This window comes from Cebus imitator, unplaced genomic scaffold (genome assembly GCF_001604975.1).
Source record: "Cebus imitator isolate Cc_AM_T3 unplaced genomic scaffold, Cebus_imitator-1.0 Scaffold138, whole genome shotgun sequence".
NCBI lineage: Eukaryota > Metazoa > Chordata > Mammalia > Primates > Cebidae > Cebus > Cebus imitator.
Window position 1 is genome coordinate 604,105 of NW_016107453.1, and position 16,744 is coordinate 620,848.

The window sequence follows — 16,744 nt, forward strand, 5'->3', positions numbered from 1 at the left end:
TGGGGGGAAATAGGGGAGGGAGGGTGGGGGGTGGGAGGCTGGGGAGAGATAGCAGGGGGAGAAATGCCAGACGTAGGTGATGGGGAGGAAGGCAGCAAATCACACTGCCATGTGTGTTCCTATGCAACAATTCTGCATGTTCTTCACATGTACCCCAAAACCTAAAATGCAATAAAATAAATAAATGGGGAAAAAAAAATAGATTTTCATTCCCAAGGATAAAATGAACATATATATTAACATTAAAATACATATGTTTGCTGGAAGAAAGCAGAGCATAAAAGCATATGGTGCTATGGGTTTTAATAGAATCCTATGAAGACCTATTTGTTTTTGAAGGCAGTGACGGAGCGGGGGTCCACTATGGATGGAATGTGAGTGATGAATATGGCTTCAGAGGCACAGGACAGCTTTTAAGCTAATGCCTTTCTAACAAACTTCTTAATTTTCTAAGTAACTTAATTAAAACCTGAAAACACTAAAATCTCTTGTTACATACTTCCCACTGGTATGTAGCAAGATCTGTTTATTGAACTTGGTAAACATTCAGAAGGTAAGGGAGTAATAGTACTGGGTGGCCTTACCAAAAGAGCATACATGTCATTCAGCATAGTTTATAAGATTCTGTTCAACAGATGCTAACTTTCCCATTTTCCTTACCATCCACTGTTACTGGGTTTGCCTTCAGAAGTGCTCAAGTTAATAAGTTTTCCCTCACCTATGTATACAGAACTCAAGTAAAAATAAATGAATGGTGAATAAATCAATAATAAATATAGAAGTATAGAGCAATTATTTACTTTTCTAAAAAATGACTTTTTTTGGCTTGGCAGTCTTTTAACTTTTAATTCCACTCTGATTAGCTTTATAAAATTTTGATTATATTCAAGACTTGCTGGTGGAATGCCTTAACATTACAATATTCATCTCTCCACATATCAAGAACTCAGTGAATAATTTTTAACTTATTTATTATCAGTTTCACTGAGGTACAGATGTCTGATATTTACTTTGGAGATATATGCTATATACGTATATTTTACAAGATAATTTCTTTTGCAACAAAAAGTGATGAGTAGAAATAATTGGTTTGTTGGGTGAAGGGCAATTAGCAGTATCATATAAAAGCTCAGGTTTAGCGTCTCAATTTCCTTTTTGCTTTAGAAAACAAAGTTACACCGACACCCACATTGGTTAGTTTGGTTTAGTTGTGATCCACATCACATAATGGCTAAAATTTATTTATGAGGTGGTTAAAACCTCCTCATGCCATCACCTGTTTACCTGTGACAAAGTACCCATTAATTCCTACCCTTTTTATCTCCAACGACTGCTGGTTCTTGTTGAACATTTATTGCTCTACTGCTGGAATTTACCAAATAGCTTTGAGCAAAATCTCAACTTAGTGATGAAAGCATGCTCTTTAATAAAAGAGTCTCACGGCATTCATGTTCTAACAAAGAATTCTATGAAGAAATTTCCAGAGATTTCAGCAAAAACTGAACATTTGGCTGAACTATTCAAAAATGAGAAAGGAAAGAAGGGTGCCAATGCTATAGAAACTGTCAACTTTTTTTGTTCAATTAAACTGACAGCCTGAGTGTGAAGCAGCAGATACAAGCATGACACGAATTTTAGTATAGGATAAGATGGTTTCAATCACAAGACGCCGGACAAATCAAAACAACACAACTGGCATAGATAGACAGATGTACAGGAAAATGTTTCCTAATTCTCACTTCCCCTTAGAAAATGCAAAAGTTGTTGAAGTCAGAATAATAATCATGATACTATCTAATGAAAGATTTAGACTATGTATCTGTAAAAACACCAAAAATCTCAGAATGACAGAAAGGTTTGGCTATAGGTATCTCTCATCTTTAAAACAGTTCAATTCTTACCCATTAGGGGCTGCTAAGGTTTTCCAGACCTAGGGCTACAACAGAAAATTGATTTAAATAAAGAATCCCTATCCAGCCTTTGGTTTAACTGTACAAGATCACATTAAATCTAATTTCTCCTCAACAGTCAGGACATATCATCTTCTGTCTATGCAGGATAAACAGAACCCTGACAGTTACAAGACGAAAGTCTCAGACAGCATTTAGCTCTTCTTTCATGAAGCTTTGAGTAGCTTCAGTATGAGCCCTGACAAAGTAAAAAGCAGGAAGTGCATGACTGCAGAGAGCAGGTTAAAAAATGATGAATGCTTAGCTTTAAGTATTTAATTTGGTGGCTTTTGGAGGCCTCCAAAGTTGGTGGAAGTTAACCACGTGTACTGCAACTCTGTAGAGGCACTTAATTTTTCCAGAGAGAAAAAGTGCTAACTCCTTGATTTTCCAAAGAAAAGCCTTAGGAAAGTAAAAAGGTTAAGGGGTTGGTACTATGAAGAGCCACTAGCCTTAAAGAGAGTAACAGTTTATTCTGAGTGCAAAGACACAGCTCTGCTCAACACTTTTTTTCCCCTGGGGAAAACATCTGTTTTAATAATTGTAATATTTCAAGTATTTACTTCATTTTCTAACTTTTAATTTTGAGACTGGGTCTTGCTTTGTTGTCCAGGCTGGAGCACAGTGGCGCCATCACCGCTCACTGTAGCCTCGACTTCCCAGGCTCATGTTCCCACCTCAGCCTCAGAGTAGCTGGGGCTACAGGTGTGTAGCACCATCATGCCTGGCTAATTAAAAAAAAAAACTTTTTTTTTTGTAGAGATAGGGTCTTTCTATGTTGCCTAGGGTGGTCTCAAATTCCTGGGCTCAAGGGATCCTCCTACCTCAGCTTCCCAAAGTGCTGGGATTACAGCTGGGAGCCACCACGTCTAGCCCAAAGCATTTATTTTAAATACATATGCATATATACATATGACTCTAAATATGAGTCAAATAATGGATTTTTAGGTTGAACATTCAGTGTATTTGTCTATAAGTACATAATTAAATAAGAAATGTGAAACATACAGTATACTCAGACACAGGGATTCACACAGTGAAATTCCGTAGTAGAACCAGGAATTCTAGCTGCACAAAAACAACATCTTATAACACTTTCCATGTTTAGATTTAAAAACTGGGTAAAAGTATGATTTAAATCTGGGCTTCAAAGAGACTGAAACAATCCACTTTATTTTGGAGTCCTATGTTTGCAAAGTCTGAGAATATATGGTAGAATTTGAAAAAGGTTAGAGAGAGAATTATTCTAAGTGATAACATCTACAAAATCTATAGAAAGAACACTTTCTGTAGATTTACTTATATTCAAATAACAGTTACTGAATACAGTAGTCTGTATTTTCCAGGCATGGTGGTAAGTATGAAGATTACAGAAATATTTATGTATCACTCCTATTACAAGATGTGACCTTTTTCAGACAACCACCATGCTCCGGATTTATGTCTTCAAGAGAAATGTATGGAAGTCCACGAGAAAGGATTTAAAATTTTCTTATACTTCCCAAAGTGCATACCTCAGTGCCAGGTCAAGCCATATAACATTAAAACTTAAATGAACACCTAAAGATGGTAACTTAACAAAAATGGCAGGTAATGCCCCCTAGACTCTAAGCCTGTGACCACCCAGCCACATTTTATTACAAAGGAAAGATTTAAAGGTGAGTGATGGTGGCTCATGCCTGTAATATCGGCTCTTTAAAAAGCCAAGGTGAAAGGATCACTTGAGGCTAGAAGTTTAAGACTAGCCTATGTAACACAGCGAGACCGTCTTTACAAAAAATTTTTAAGAATTAGCCACATATGTGGAGCACCTGCAGATCCATGAGTTTGGCAGTTGTAAGTCCTCATTTGTTTCCCCCTTTCAGGAATCAGTGACCTTCACTTGATGTCTAATACTTCACAGAAACATGGTTTATATATTAATACATTGTCCGTTTACTGGTTGTTCAGGCAGGAGAGTAAATCCAGTTCTTCTCACTCAATCTTGGCTGGAAATAGAATTCTTTGTGTATTTTATGCAACTTAACCAGAAAGTCACACACTTGTGCTGATTTAACCTCATCATTTTGATTTTTCTTATGAAGTTATAGTGCATAGAAAGCCAGGAGGAGCCATTAAAGAGCTCATGGCATTCTTCCAATAAGTAAGATACTACTGACTCTGTTCTACCGATGATATCACTGCAACCTCGGGAGATGGACTGGCTGGTTCAGGGTGACACTGTTTGGAAGGGACAGGGCAGAGCTGTGAGTCACTGCATTTCCTTCTCACTAGAACAAGCTTCCTCTCTGAACAAAGCTTTTGGAAAAAAATATTCATATTAGCGTTTTCATTTTCTATTTGCCAAAAATCTCTATCTTAGCAAGGCACTTGTCAGGAAATTGTTTTTATATCTCTGCAGAACGAAAGTTTCTTGGTTCCTCTTTTTTTTGGAGAACACGCTTTCAGGAGAGGAGCTGTGTGATCATTTGCCACAGCAGGGTAGAGTGGTGGGTGCTGAGACCAAAACCTTCATAGCAGACACTTATGAAGCATTCCAGCTGAAAGTCCAATCTCCAAATTAAGATCTTCACTAAATGGGCATTGATAGGACTAAAAATAAGATGAGGACTGAATGGAGGCTTTAACAAATGTACATTTAAACTCTCAGTTTAGTCTCATCAGCCATTACAGGAAAGGCAGTGGCAAGAATGCTTGCCAAAGTGTCATATTTTATCAAAAGGGATAATTTTAGAGTGGTTGTAATCATGCTTGTTGTGGGCCTCTGTATCACTTCACAAGGAATTAGACAACATATTCACTTGAAATAAAAATTAAAAACTGGATCAGGAAGAAACATTTTACTGTCAAAATCAGATCACTGTTGCTGATCTAAGGATTCCTGTTAAATTCCTACTTCAGAATTCCCCTCCCTCCCTTCCTTTTTAACTTTCTTCCTTCTTTCCATTCTGTCTTTCTTTTTTGAGACAGGGACTTGCTCTTTCACTCAGGCTGGCATGCAGTGGCCCAGTCATAGCTCACTGCAGTCTTAACCTCCTGGGCTCAAGCGATCCTTTTGCCTCAGCCTTCTGAGTATCAACACAAATAAATAAGATATCAACACAAATAAGACAGCAGAGCATCATCTTTCAAGTAGTGGAAGAAAAACCTGAATCTAGTATTTTATACCCAGCAAAAATATCTTTCAAAGCCAAAGGTATAAAAACGATATTTTCAGTCATAGCCAAGCAAAAGATTTCATCACCGACTTAAATGCACCCTGAGACTTTTTTTTTTTTAAGGGACAGGGATGCCCTTTGTCACCCAGGCTAGACTGCAGTCACGCAATCACAGCTCACTGCAGTCTCGAACCCCTGGGTTCAAGTGATCTTCCTATCTCAACCTCCTGAGTTGCTGGGATTGCAAGCACAAGCCACCAAGCCCAGTCTCCAAGACATTTTAAAGGAAATCCTTCAGGCAGAAGGAAAATGATACCAGCTGCATCTGTACAAAGAATTTAGAGCACCCAAAATGGTGACTTCATAGGTAAATATATGTTTTTTATTTAATTTACAGCTCATTAAAAGATAACTGACTGTTTAAAGAAAAACAGCAACAATGTAGTAAGGAAAAAGTATGACAACAACTTCTTAGAGTGAGAGAGAGGGGAAATGGAAATACTTTTGGTAAGGTTCTTTATCCTATCTGTAAAGTGGTATATCACTTGAACTGGTATAATATCATTGTGACAAGTTTAGAATGTTTTCTATAAACCTTAAAGCAACCAGTAAAATAACAAACTAGTTACAATTTACAAACCAACTTTAAAAGAGATAAAGTAGAATCATAAAAAAATTCTAATTAATTCAGAAAAGAAGAAAAAAGGTTAAAGAACAAAAATAGAAAAAAAATAGCAAGATGACAGATTCAGTCACAACCATATCCATAACCTCATTCAGTGTGCATGGTCTTCTCAATCAAAAGGAAAACACAAGACCCAGTTATATGCTACCTACAAAAAATACGCTTCAAATATAAAGACAAAGAAGTTCAATAAGAGTACAAGGATGGAAAAATGCACCATGTTAATATTAATCAAAAGAAAGCTGGAATAGCTTTATTAATATTAGATAAGGTGAATTTCAGAGCAAAACATTACAAAGGATAAAAAAATCATTTTATAAGCAGAGGCTCAAAGATTGCCTAACAGCCCTGAACATTTACACACCTAAAAGCACAGCCTCAAAGTATACAAAATAAAAACAGATAGCACCGTTTAGAAAAATGGACCAGTCCAAAATCACAGGCAGAACTTTTACTATCCCTCACTCAATGACAAACAGAAAGAACAAGTGGCTGGGCATGTGGCTCACACCTGTAATCCCAACATTTTGGGAGGCCGAGGTGGGCGGATCAACTGAGGTCAGGAGTTTGAGACCAGCTTGGCCAACATGGTGAAAACCTGTCTCTACTAAAAATACAAAAATTAGCTGGGCATGGTAGCACATGCCTGTAATCCCAGGTACTTGGGAGGCTGCTGAGTTAGGAGAATCACTTGAACCCAGGAAACGGAGGTTGCAGTGAGCCAAGATTGCACCACTGCACTCCAGCCTGGGCGAAAGAACAAGACTCCATCTCAAAAAAAAAAAAAAAGAACAAGTGAACATAAATCACACACTCATGCTCAGAACGTTCCTTCTGTTCCAAGTAAGCTCTCCCACAGAATGCTGGTGAAGAAATCTATGCCTGCAGCACTGAGCAAGCCATTTTGGGCAATGGTCGCTGAAAACCACAAATAAATCTCATCATTGTTAATATCATGACTGATACATGCTTCCCGCGAGAGAATATGGTCATTGCTCTGAGATGGAAATTTGAGTTCCAATTCCTTTCGGTCCACTAAAAATTCTTACAACTCAGCCACATCTCAACTTTCCTTGACCTTAGTTATACTGTTATACTTACATGATGAGGGGGCTAGGCAAGGTTACTTCTGAAATCCTTTGCTATGGTGTGAATGTTTATGTCTCTTCATATGTTGAAACACAGCCACATGTGATGCTATTTGATAGTGAAAACTTTGGGAGACAATTAGGCATGAGGACACAGCCTTCAAGATTAGGATTAGTACCCTTATAAAAGAGGCCCCAGAGAGCTCCCTTGCCCATTCCGCCATATGATATAACAAAATACAAACAAAAACAAAAGATGAAAAAATATAAGTTCTATGAACCAGGAAGCAAGCTTTCACTAGACAACCAAACCTGCTGATGTCTTGATGTTGGACTTCTCAGCCTCTCCAACTGTGAGAAACAAACTGCTGCTGATAAACTACCCAGTCTATGGTATTCTGTTATAGCAGACTGAAGGGACTGGAAGACATTCTTCTGGCTTTTGTGTTTGAACTTGAACTATGCCATCAATGGTCAATATTAAATCAACTCAGGGCTTATACTGTGAGACCCTGGGAATCCATCTGGCTGCTCTGTGGAGAAGTGCAAGTGCCTACTGTGCAGAGATGGCCCTGTGAAGGCAGTTGCCCTGTGACTCTTTGACCTTCAAGATGGAATGGACAGGGGTTGAACCTGTGAATAACGGCGCTCAAGGCATTTCCTCTCATTCTTTTTGCATGGCTTTCAGTTCCCAGTGTCCTACCCTTACTGTCTGTGCCGTGACCTGAAGTGAGATCTCAGCTGCAGTGAGACCTACCCGAGGAGGAACAGCCTGCAGAGCGGTGATGTAGTTCTCCAGGGCCAGGCGGCGGCGGTCATTGAGCATGGCTTCCACTCTGGCCATGTGCGTCTCCACCAGCTGCTGTCTCTCGTTGGCTGCTTCCTGTTCCAGAGATTCCACTTTCTCCTGAAAATGCTGCCATCATAAACACATATGTCAATGGGGACTGAACAAGTAGGATGAAGCAGCAATTTCAAGTCTTCTAAAAGGGACATCCTATTCCAAGTGATAAAAAGTATCCTGAAGACTGCCTAGTCATTCCAACATTTTTACTAACTCTGCATGTTTTACATACAGGTTGTTTCACTTTCTGGCACTCTTCAGCCCCCATCAAACCTACTTTCTCATTGAAAATCAGTATTACATAGGCTCCCTGAAGACTGATTTGACCAGTAATAATGTTGGATAACTACATGCACTCTTGAAATTCTTATATTACATATTAAAAAAAAATTCCTCTCTTACTAAAAATACTGCAAGTAATTGACCGTAATAAACTTTTGGTTTACTTAAGGTAATTTTGAGACTGGTTTTAGTCAAAAATTCCAATTCTCATAATTTTTGCCAGAGGGAGAAGCAGCAGCAGATTATGGTGACTGAAAAGATATATTATTAATAAAAAGTAGACTGCAAGTAACAATGTGAGTTTTATGGCAATGAATTATAACTTGAAATAACTGGGAGCAAATATAAGGCAGGATTTAAGCAACTCAATTACTAGGCAATGATTAATAACAGTTCCAGGTCATGGGACTATGAACAATCACACCTGAGGTTCTGGCAGATGCTGGTAAACCTACAGACGCTCATTAAACAGACTGCAGGCATGTGATGTTTGGTAGGAAATGGGTTCAAATTTTACCTGGATAACTGCTTTCTTATCAGCTTTAGGCAAGTTCTTTGCTTGACGTTCTGCCTCTTCCCATTCTCTCATGACCTATAAATTAAGAAAACATTTAGATTTAAAATCATAGGTTCTTCCTATGAATACAGACTTAAGGATGGATGATTACGTTTTTCTTCTATTTTTGTCATTTTAGATATTTAAAAAATATATTACCTATCCGTTCCTATCTGAATAATATTTGACCTCCCACTAGGATATAAATGATTAACCACAGTGGCATATTAAACATAAATGTTCACATTTATTGCAAGAATATAGTCTTTTAAGTCAAGGTTGGTCTTTTTCCACCCTGAGAACTTGGAGATAGTCATTTTATTTGATGTGAATAAATACCAGCAATTCATAGAAGGCATACACTAACTGCACAAGGTCTTCCAAAATTAAACTGAACACGTAAGTTTTATTCTCTTATGAAAGCAATTTAAACCATTTTAAACTGTATATTTTGAATTTAAGAAAATATAACATTGTGTGTGTGTGTGTGTGTGTGTGTGTGTGGTGAATACAATGCCAAAAAGAAGTACATAATAGAGGAAGTAAAAGAAGACTTCTGTTGTCTGATATCCTAAGACCTATCCCTTTAAACAAATAGGAAATTAGGGCCTTTTGAGCTTGCTGACTTAAGTTATGAACAGTAAGGATTACTCCAAGTCCTTCTAAAAACTCTAAAAACACATAATATTCTGAATGTAGCAAAAATGTATTTTTTACAGGTAGCACTAATTTAGCAACCAGTTGCTATGGTTTGAATGTATCCCCTAAAAAGCATGTGTTGGAAACTTAATCCCCAATGCCACAATTTTGAGAGGTAAACCCTGTAAGAGATGATTCAGTCTCTGTCCTCACGAATAAATTAGTATCATTATTGGGGGAGTGGGTTGTTATAAAAATGAGTTTGCCCTCCTTTTCCTTTCTTCCTTCCACCAAAAATGACGAGAGCACGAAAGTCCTCAACAGATGCCAGTACCATGCTCTTGGACTTCCCCCTGCAGAACTGTGAGGCAAATTTTAAACTTTTTTCTTTTATAGATTATCCAGTCTGGGGTATTCTATTACAGCAACACAAAATTGACTAAGATACCAGGTGAATCTGTTTTGTAGGAAACAAATGCTTCCTGCTATCAACTTTGATGTTCACCTGGATTTTCCTGGGAGAAGTTCACTCATTAACCTGATACAAAAAGTAAAAGTCTGTACCTCTTTATGTTGTTCAAAGAAAATATTAACTTCTTACCACCTACAGCTGCCTTTTCAAGTGTATTACAAACAGAGTTTGTTTAAAGTGCAACTTATAACTACTGACCTAGGTAAAATGAAGAAAGAAAGATCAAGAAAACAAAATACTGGCCTGCTGCCAGAGATGTACTTGCATACTTTGTATACTCCCAAAGCATTAGAAAACTTGATTACTGTATTATAAGAGTCTGTTATTTGTAGGTATTTAGCCCTAAAGAATAGACTCTTGTAATATAATTCAAGATGGAAAAGAAAAAGAGGCTTAGAAAAAATAACTATGGATAGAAAACTTCTGTGAGACAATACCATATCAAATCACCATGTGGGTTCCTAATTACAGATTTTATTGTCCATTAGCATTAATTTCTTTGTAGATGAGGCAACTAGCTGCTTCTTGCTGTTTTGGTAAAATTATGGAGAAAACAATATGGAATAAATAGTCCATTACACTCGAAAAGCATATCAAAAATAGTCTCAAGGTTCACAGCAAAATTGGGACAAATGCCCTGCTGCAATGAGCAAGAATAGAACATGCAAGAAAAGAAACATATTGTCCCATTTGCTTTGGTGCATCTACCAAGTTAATAAAGGGCACTTGTGAGAGCAAGGAGGATACTGAAGACTATCTTTGCTTTATAGGTGAGATAAGCCTTGCAATATAAATATTTCAATTTCCTGCTTTGGGAATGTTCACAGTGGTAGTACCCTACCAACAGTTCTTCAAGCAAGGAATCTCAAAATTAGTTCGAGATAGACGTTCAATGTTTTACTGCAATGTGAAAACTGATTTCCCATATTACATTTACATTTTTTCCATCTTACCTTGTACACTCAGAACCTGGACTTTAAGCTGGGTGGATTTATGAAATAATTAAAGAGATGTATTTAGCTAATGAGTTGAAAATAAGCATTGCTCTAAAAATTAACTGAAATTTAGGTTTTCAGAACAATTTAACAATATCCTATATCCCCACAAATAAAAAAATCACCTGCACAATCACACTAAGAGTACCGCAAATGAATATACACTAGATATAGGCTGACCATCTTCCTACAAACAGTGAATTTCACTGTGGGACTGGTAACAAATAGCATTACTGCTGACCCTGTATTAAGTGCTTTACAAAATCTATCTAATTTAATTGATTCCTCACAACAGCTTATGAGATTAGCCAGGGCCATCCCATTTTATGAACTAGGTTAAGGTGCCAGCTCAAGGCTATACAGGTAAAGGGAGAGGGAAGAATATAAACCAAGATCTTTGTGGCTCTAAAGATCATGCTTTTGTATCCTGGTACCCAATTTTCTATTATAAAATGGAAAATCCATTAGGTGAACTAAGTTTATTTATATTTAGCAACAGGAGAAAGGGGTACTCTTAAAATGCTGCTGCTTATCTTAACAATAAAAGCCTGAGTTGGGTCAGCTTTCAATGTGAAGAACTTCATTTTAAGGATATATTAAAACTGCTAAGTTCGTAAGTAATATAAGTGCACATATGGTTCAGATGCTGATTTCTATTGGCTAGATGCTAGTCACGACATATAGCATCAAAAATCTATAGGATTCGAGTTATAACCCACAATGGCAACAACAAACCAAAAATTCCAAAATCCTCTGTATTTGTAGGAAAACACAGAACAAAAACTACAATAAAACTTAATTAAAAAAAAAGACCCACAATTTAAAAAATTTTCAGGATCGAGCCCTTGCAATGGATCTATATATTATTTTCTTTTCTTTCTTCTAACTTTTTTTTTTTTTTCTTTTTGAGACGGAGTCTTGCTTTGTCACCCAGGCTGGAGTGCAGTGGAGTGATCTTGCCTCACTGCAACCTCTGCCTCCTAGGTTCAAGTGATTCTCCTGCCTCAGCCTCCCAAGTAGCTGGGGCTACAGGTGTCCGCCACCACGCCCAGCTAATTTTTGTATTTTTAATAGAGACAGGGTTTCACCATATTGACCAGGCTGGTCTTGAACTCCTGACCTTGCGATCTGCTCTCCTTGGCCGCCCCAAGTGCTGGGATTACAGGTGTGAGCCACCACACCTGGCCAAATTATCATTTTAATGGAAATCAGTCACACTTGAAACTAACAGAGAATTCAAAATCATTTTCTTAATGGGATCAAAGATGACCAAGATATACTAGAAGAAAATGTCCAGGATTAAAAAAACACAAAATTTAAAAATAAGTCACGACTAAGTAGGTCCAAAAATGAAATGCAACGTTAGTAAAACTTATACAAACTTAGAGGCACTAAAAGGAGTTTACAATCCAGCTAGAAAGATAACGCAGGTATATCAAAATATCACTAATAAAACCGAGGAACAAATATTTAGGATTAAATGAAATGTAAGAGCAACGGCTGCCTGTCTCATTCTGAGTGTGATGTGGGGTGTAAAGAATGTGTGAGCGTGTCAACATGAAGAGGAGTGAGAGGGCATTTCCAGAATAAGTCAAGGCCAAGAGAAAAAGCAAGCCCCGGGCGAGATGAGCAGATGGTGAGCAGAGTGGCTTGATCTGAACAGCAGCTGAACACTGTACAGAAGACAGGGGTAGCAGTTGAGAAGGAAGAGGTGGTAGGAAGACCAGAATCACGGTACAGGGGTAGGCGCTGAAAATGACAAGCTGAGCATTTGGTGTTTATTTTTGTCATTGTTCTTTTTTTAAGATTTCAAGTGCCCAGAAGTGGATTTTTGAGGGCACAAGTAGCCTCTGAAAGCTTTGTAAAGAAGGGAAATAGGATATAAATTTAAAGGAGGACGTTTCAGTGGCAATAAATATGACTCATAGTTCTCCAATGCTTTCGAACAGTGCCTATGTCTTTCCTAGTGAAAAATCCGATTTTTTTTGGGCATCAGGTGAAAACTCACTAATTCCCTGTGGCTAGCTTTCTAGTTCAATTTGCTTTTAGGTTTTCATCATGGGAAATCACTAGAACTGCACATTATATTCCAGAGCCAAAAGTATTGTGATTATAAGGCTTTTTTCCTCCTTATGTTATTATACCAAAGTAGATCCAAGTATTGTTATTCATCTTAAGCCAAAAAAAAAAAAAAAAAAAAAAAGGAAAAGTATCTGTGTTGTACCTTTCTGGATATATTAGTTTTATGTTTTCAAGTGTAGGTTTTCTTATTATTCATGTGAGGCCAAGAGGTCAGGAGATGATGATCATGGAAAAGATAGTTTATTACTCACAGCTCCCAAGAAGCAGGTACATACCACTACAGGCAGGGTCATATGGGAAGCACCAGGGTTGGTCAGGAGGGGAAAATATGGGCAAAAGCCTTTTACTGTGATTTTCATGGAAAGAATGGGGGAGGCAGGGTAAGCAGGTTTAGGACTGACTTGTTCAAATAATGGTGATAGTGCAAGGGGTTGTCCCTACTTGTCTGGTACCTGGCTCTGGGGTGATCAGAGCAGAAACAGTGGCCCAGAGTATAAGGGCTATATAAAGAAGGTGGCTGGGAGTTAGGAGCTTTTGACTGATTGGTTTGCATGTGAAAGGCGTGCTCAGAATCCACTCATTTACTATTTCTAGGAGCTGGTTAGCCCTGGGAGGAAGGAATCTTCCTGGGGTCAGCAGGGACTCAGGTCAGAAATTACAGGAAAGCAAGATTAATTGTCTACTAAAGACTTACTGTAATCTTAGAAAATATGCAGCAGCCTAATTCAGGAATTGCATTTAATGTCTCTCAAGAGAGCTTTGAAGTATCTGTGCTAAGTACGTCAAAAATTATTCCTATCTTCTGATATTTACCACAGAATATTAACACTAAAAATGAATGGCTTACTTTAGCCTGAGATCTTTATTCATTCACTTATATGTCCTACCTTTTTTCCTCCTAGGTTTGTAGACTACAAATTAGAAAAGTGACTGGCAAACAATAATATGTCCATATATGTTGACTGAATGAGTGAATGAATGAATGAATGAGGAACCTAAGCAAGGGTTAAAATTCTCTGTATTATTAAACTCCAATACAACATCTAGTGCCTGGTGGTAGACACAGCTTAAATTATAGTTGATAGTATTATATATGGATTAGCCGTGTTTTAATCACAAATTATTTTTTGATTTGCTTAATAAAGGATCTGCTTAAAAAAACCAAACCAAACCAAACCAAATCAGAGTTGTTTTTTTTCAAGCAAAGTATAGTGAACGAAATATTGTACTAGGAGCAAGAAAGGCCTGGATTCTCAATGTTGTCTCTGGCTCACTGATTTTGCTTTGTGCTAAAATGGGAAGCCACTCTCTTAAACCTCTATTCTATCAGTTAGGAAACTAGATGAAATAATCACTATGGTTCAGCTCAGTTTTAAGTCTGTGGTTCTGTAGACTGTAAACAATGGTAGGTTCACAGTTATAACAGGCTGGAATTTAATACAAAAACTCATCTTTACTAAAGAGCATTTTGATGGATTTTAATTTACAACATGTTGATTTCAGGTACTACATATGCACAGAATAATAATGCCAAGTACCTTTCTTCACTAGTGAGAATGTTATAGACATCACTTAATTTGTGCTTACAAAATCTAACTATACCTGGATCTTTCCTAGGCAGCATGTTCATGGAGGATGCAAAAAACCCACAAACTGTGCTCACACAGTAAACATTTAAAATTAGAACTTTGCATCTTTGAAGATCTTGATAAAGCCAGCAGGCCCCTTCGGAGACCGGGGCAGAGGCAAGCTGAGGTTTCTTGATACCGTAGGGCTGAACGATGGAAGTGCCAGACTTACCTGGGACATTCTCTCTCGGTGCTTGGCCTCAAGCCTCTCTTTGGCTTTCTGGAAATGGGCGTGCTCGTTCTCATCTCCAGGTGTCTCGAGATACTTGTCAACGGCATCCGGGGTACTGGCTGCTGTTGTAGGAACTATAAAGTAGAAGAGAAGGAGGTCTGAGAAGAAAAAACTGACAGCAACAGAATATCCACCCATTTAAAAGAAAGCCATGTTTTCAGTATTTCTCAGAACAGGGAATTTAGTAAAGCAGCACATACAAGATATTAATGCTGTTGAAGAGAACACTATGAGACACTGTGCGGCACAGTAAGGATGTGTTTCACCACTCCCAAGTGCAAAATGAAGGAAAAATATTTAAAAGGGTCCATTTTGCAATTACCATTAGAGTTCTTTATGAAACAAGCATGCAAAGAGCAAAAACAGCTGGTGCTTAATAGACATGTTTTTTCCAAATCCCCATGCTTTCCTAAATTAATATTTTGCAGTCATGAAAGTAAATGATTATATCATCAATATCATATCATACATTAAGACTCCTGCAGAAACCAGATATCTGAAATTAGCCTGTTGCAGAATAACTGCACCCCAGAGAAAAAAGGTAGATTCTATGATGTATTTCAGATAACTTAATTACAAAGACAACCTTCATGAGACAGTATGTGGAACACTGCAAAAAGAAATATAAACATCAATAAACACATTTTTGAATCACAAAAGGACCTTTCTGCTTTCACAAATTTGGCCATAATCAGTGAATTCATTATGCTAGTTGTCAAAAAGAAAGTTGATTTCTATTTTGAATTCAACTAATACTGCTAAGCAATATTTGAATTGCAACGTATACTACTACATTATGTGAAAACATAAATATCCATGAAATTCAAGAGTATACTATAAAAATGTCCTAACTCATGGGCCAAGTGAATTATAATACCTATACAAGCAATTTCCTAAAAGATTAGTAATGACTAGTGAGAATCAAGAGTATTTATAAGCTTAAAAGAAAAAAGGATTTTGACTTAAGCATATTTAACGTAAAAAATAAAATGAGATGTTTTCACTGTCTTTTCAGGTCAAATCAACTGTTCATTCAAAAGGTTATTCAAATATCACCGATGTTCCAAGTATTCCTATCAAATTATTAGCACTTGTGTATTACATTTGGGCTATAATATCTCAAAGAGGACTTGAACGAGAAGAATTTATGGCTAAATCATTTTGAAACAAAACCTGAAGTATGTCTTCTACAGCCTTCAAGAAAATGTCTGGAATCTTAACAATTCAAAGTTTTCAAAGATATTAACTAAAATCGGAAGGTTGTGAAATAATTAAACAGTATCCCTCTTAAAGAGAAACACTCATTTTGATTTTTTTTCCTCCACTTCAATTCTGATTAATAATCATTTTTCAAAAAATAAAAGCAGTTGAGTGTCTATCCAGATGTTGCTTTAAAGTAGAGGGAAAGAGGCAGGGCATATTCCTGGAACCTTTATAGAGCTGCCCCTATTTTCTCTGTAGCAAATGAGGGAGTAGTGTTCCTTCTTACATTGGCAGCAACAGGAAGAGGGAAGGAAGGAAAGACCACGTGGGGGCTTTGCAATTAATCACATTTAGATTTGAATCCTATTTCTTTTTCAGATCAGCTGTGACCTAGGGCAGAACACTTAAGCATACCATGTTCCAATTTCTTTATCAAGTGGTGATAACAGGCCATATGACATGATGGGAGTGCTGGGAAAATGGGATATCATACCACATGTAAGTCATCTGGCAGAGGGTGACACACGGCGTAGCTTATACAAGTTAGCGGCCTTCCCTCCTCCTCTGTTTATTACATCCTATTCAAATCCTAGAGCTAATGGTAACCATGAAAAAGTTCTGCTATTTTTATTTAAAACCACTAAAACTGTTTCGGCATAAGAGCGCAATAATAAAGTAACAAATAACAAAAAGACAAATTAAAAAAAAATTTAAATTAAGGAAAAAACAAAAGAAAATAAAAACACTTATTAATAAAAAATAAAATAGAACCACTGAAAATGAATTACAGGATCACAAAGTGAAACCTACAGAAAAAGTAATATGTATTTTTCAAAAAACGTTAGGTGTAGCCCACATAAGAAAAGGCCAAAACTATCAAAAATAAGTAAATCTTAACAATCCAAGGTCTTCAAAGATATTATCTAAAACC

The 16,744-nt window shown here is 37.2% G+C and overlaps 1 protein-coding gene across 16 annotated transcripts in view; it reads right to left on the reverse strand.

Moving 5' to 3' along the window:
* The window catches only part of LOC108313502 (amyloid beta precursor protein), a 288,061-nt gene that overhangs the window by 86,991 nt on the left and 184,326 nt on the right, over positions 1–16,744 (reverse strand). For all 16 annotated transcript variants that reach the window (XM_037743244.1, XM_037743239.1, XM_037743237.1 and 13 more), the window contains 3 exons: positions 14,551–14,684; positions 8,524–8,598; positions 7,638–7,796 (listed from right to left, as the gene is read on the reverse strand). In XM_037743244.1, the coding sequence (XP_037599172.1) occupies positions 7,638–7,796; positions 8,524–8,598; positions 14,551–14,684 (368 nt within the window). The remainder of the gene's footprint in view (positions 1–7,637; positions 7,797–8,523; positions 8,599–14,550; positions 14,685–16,744) is intronic.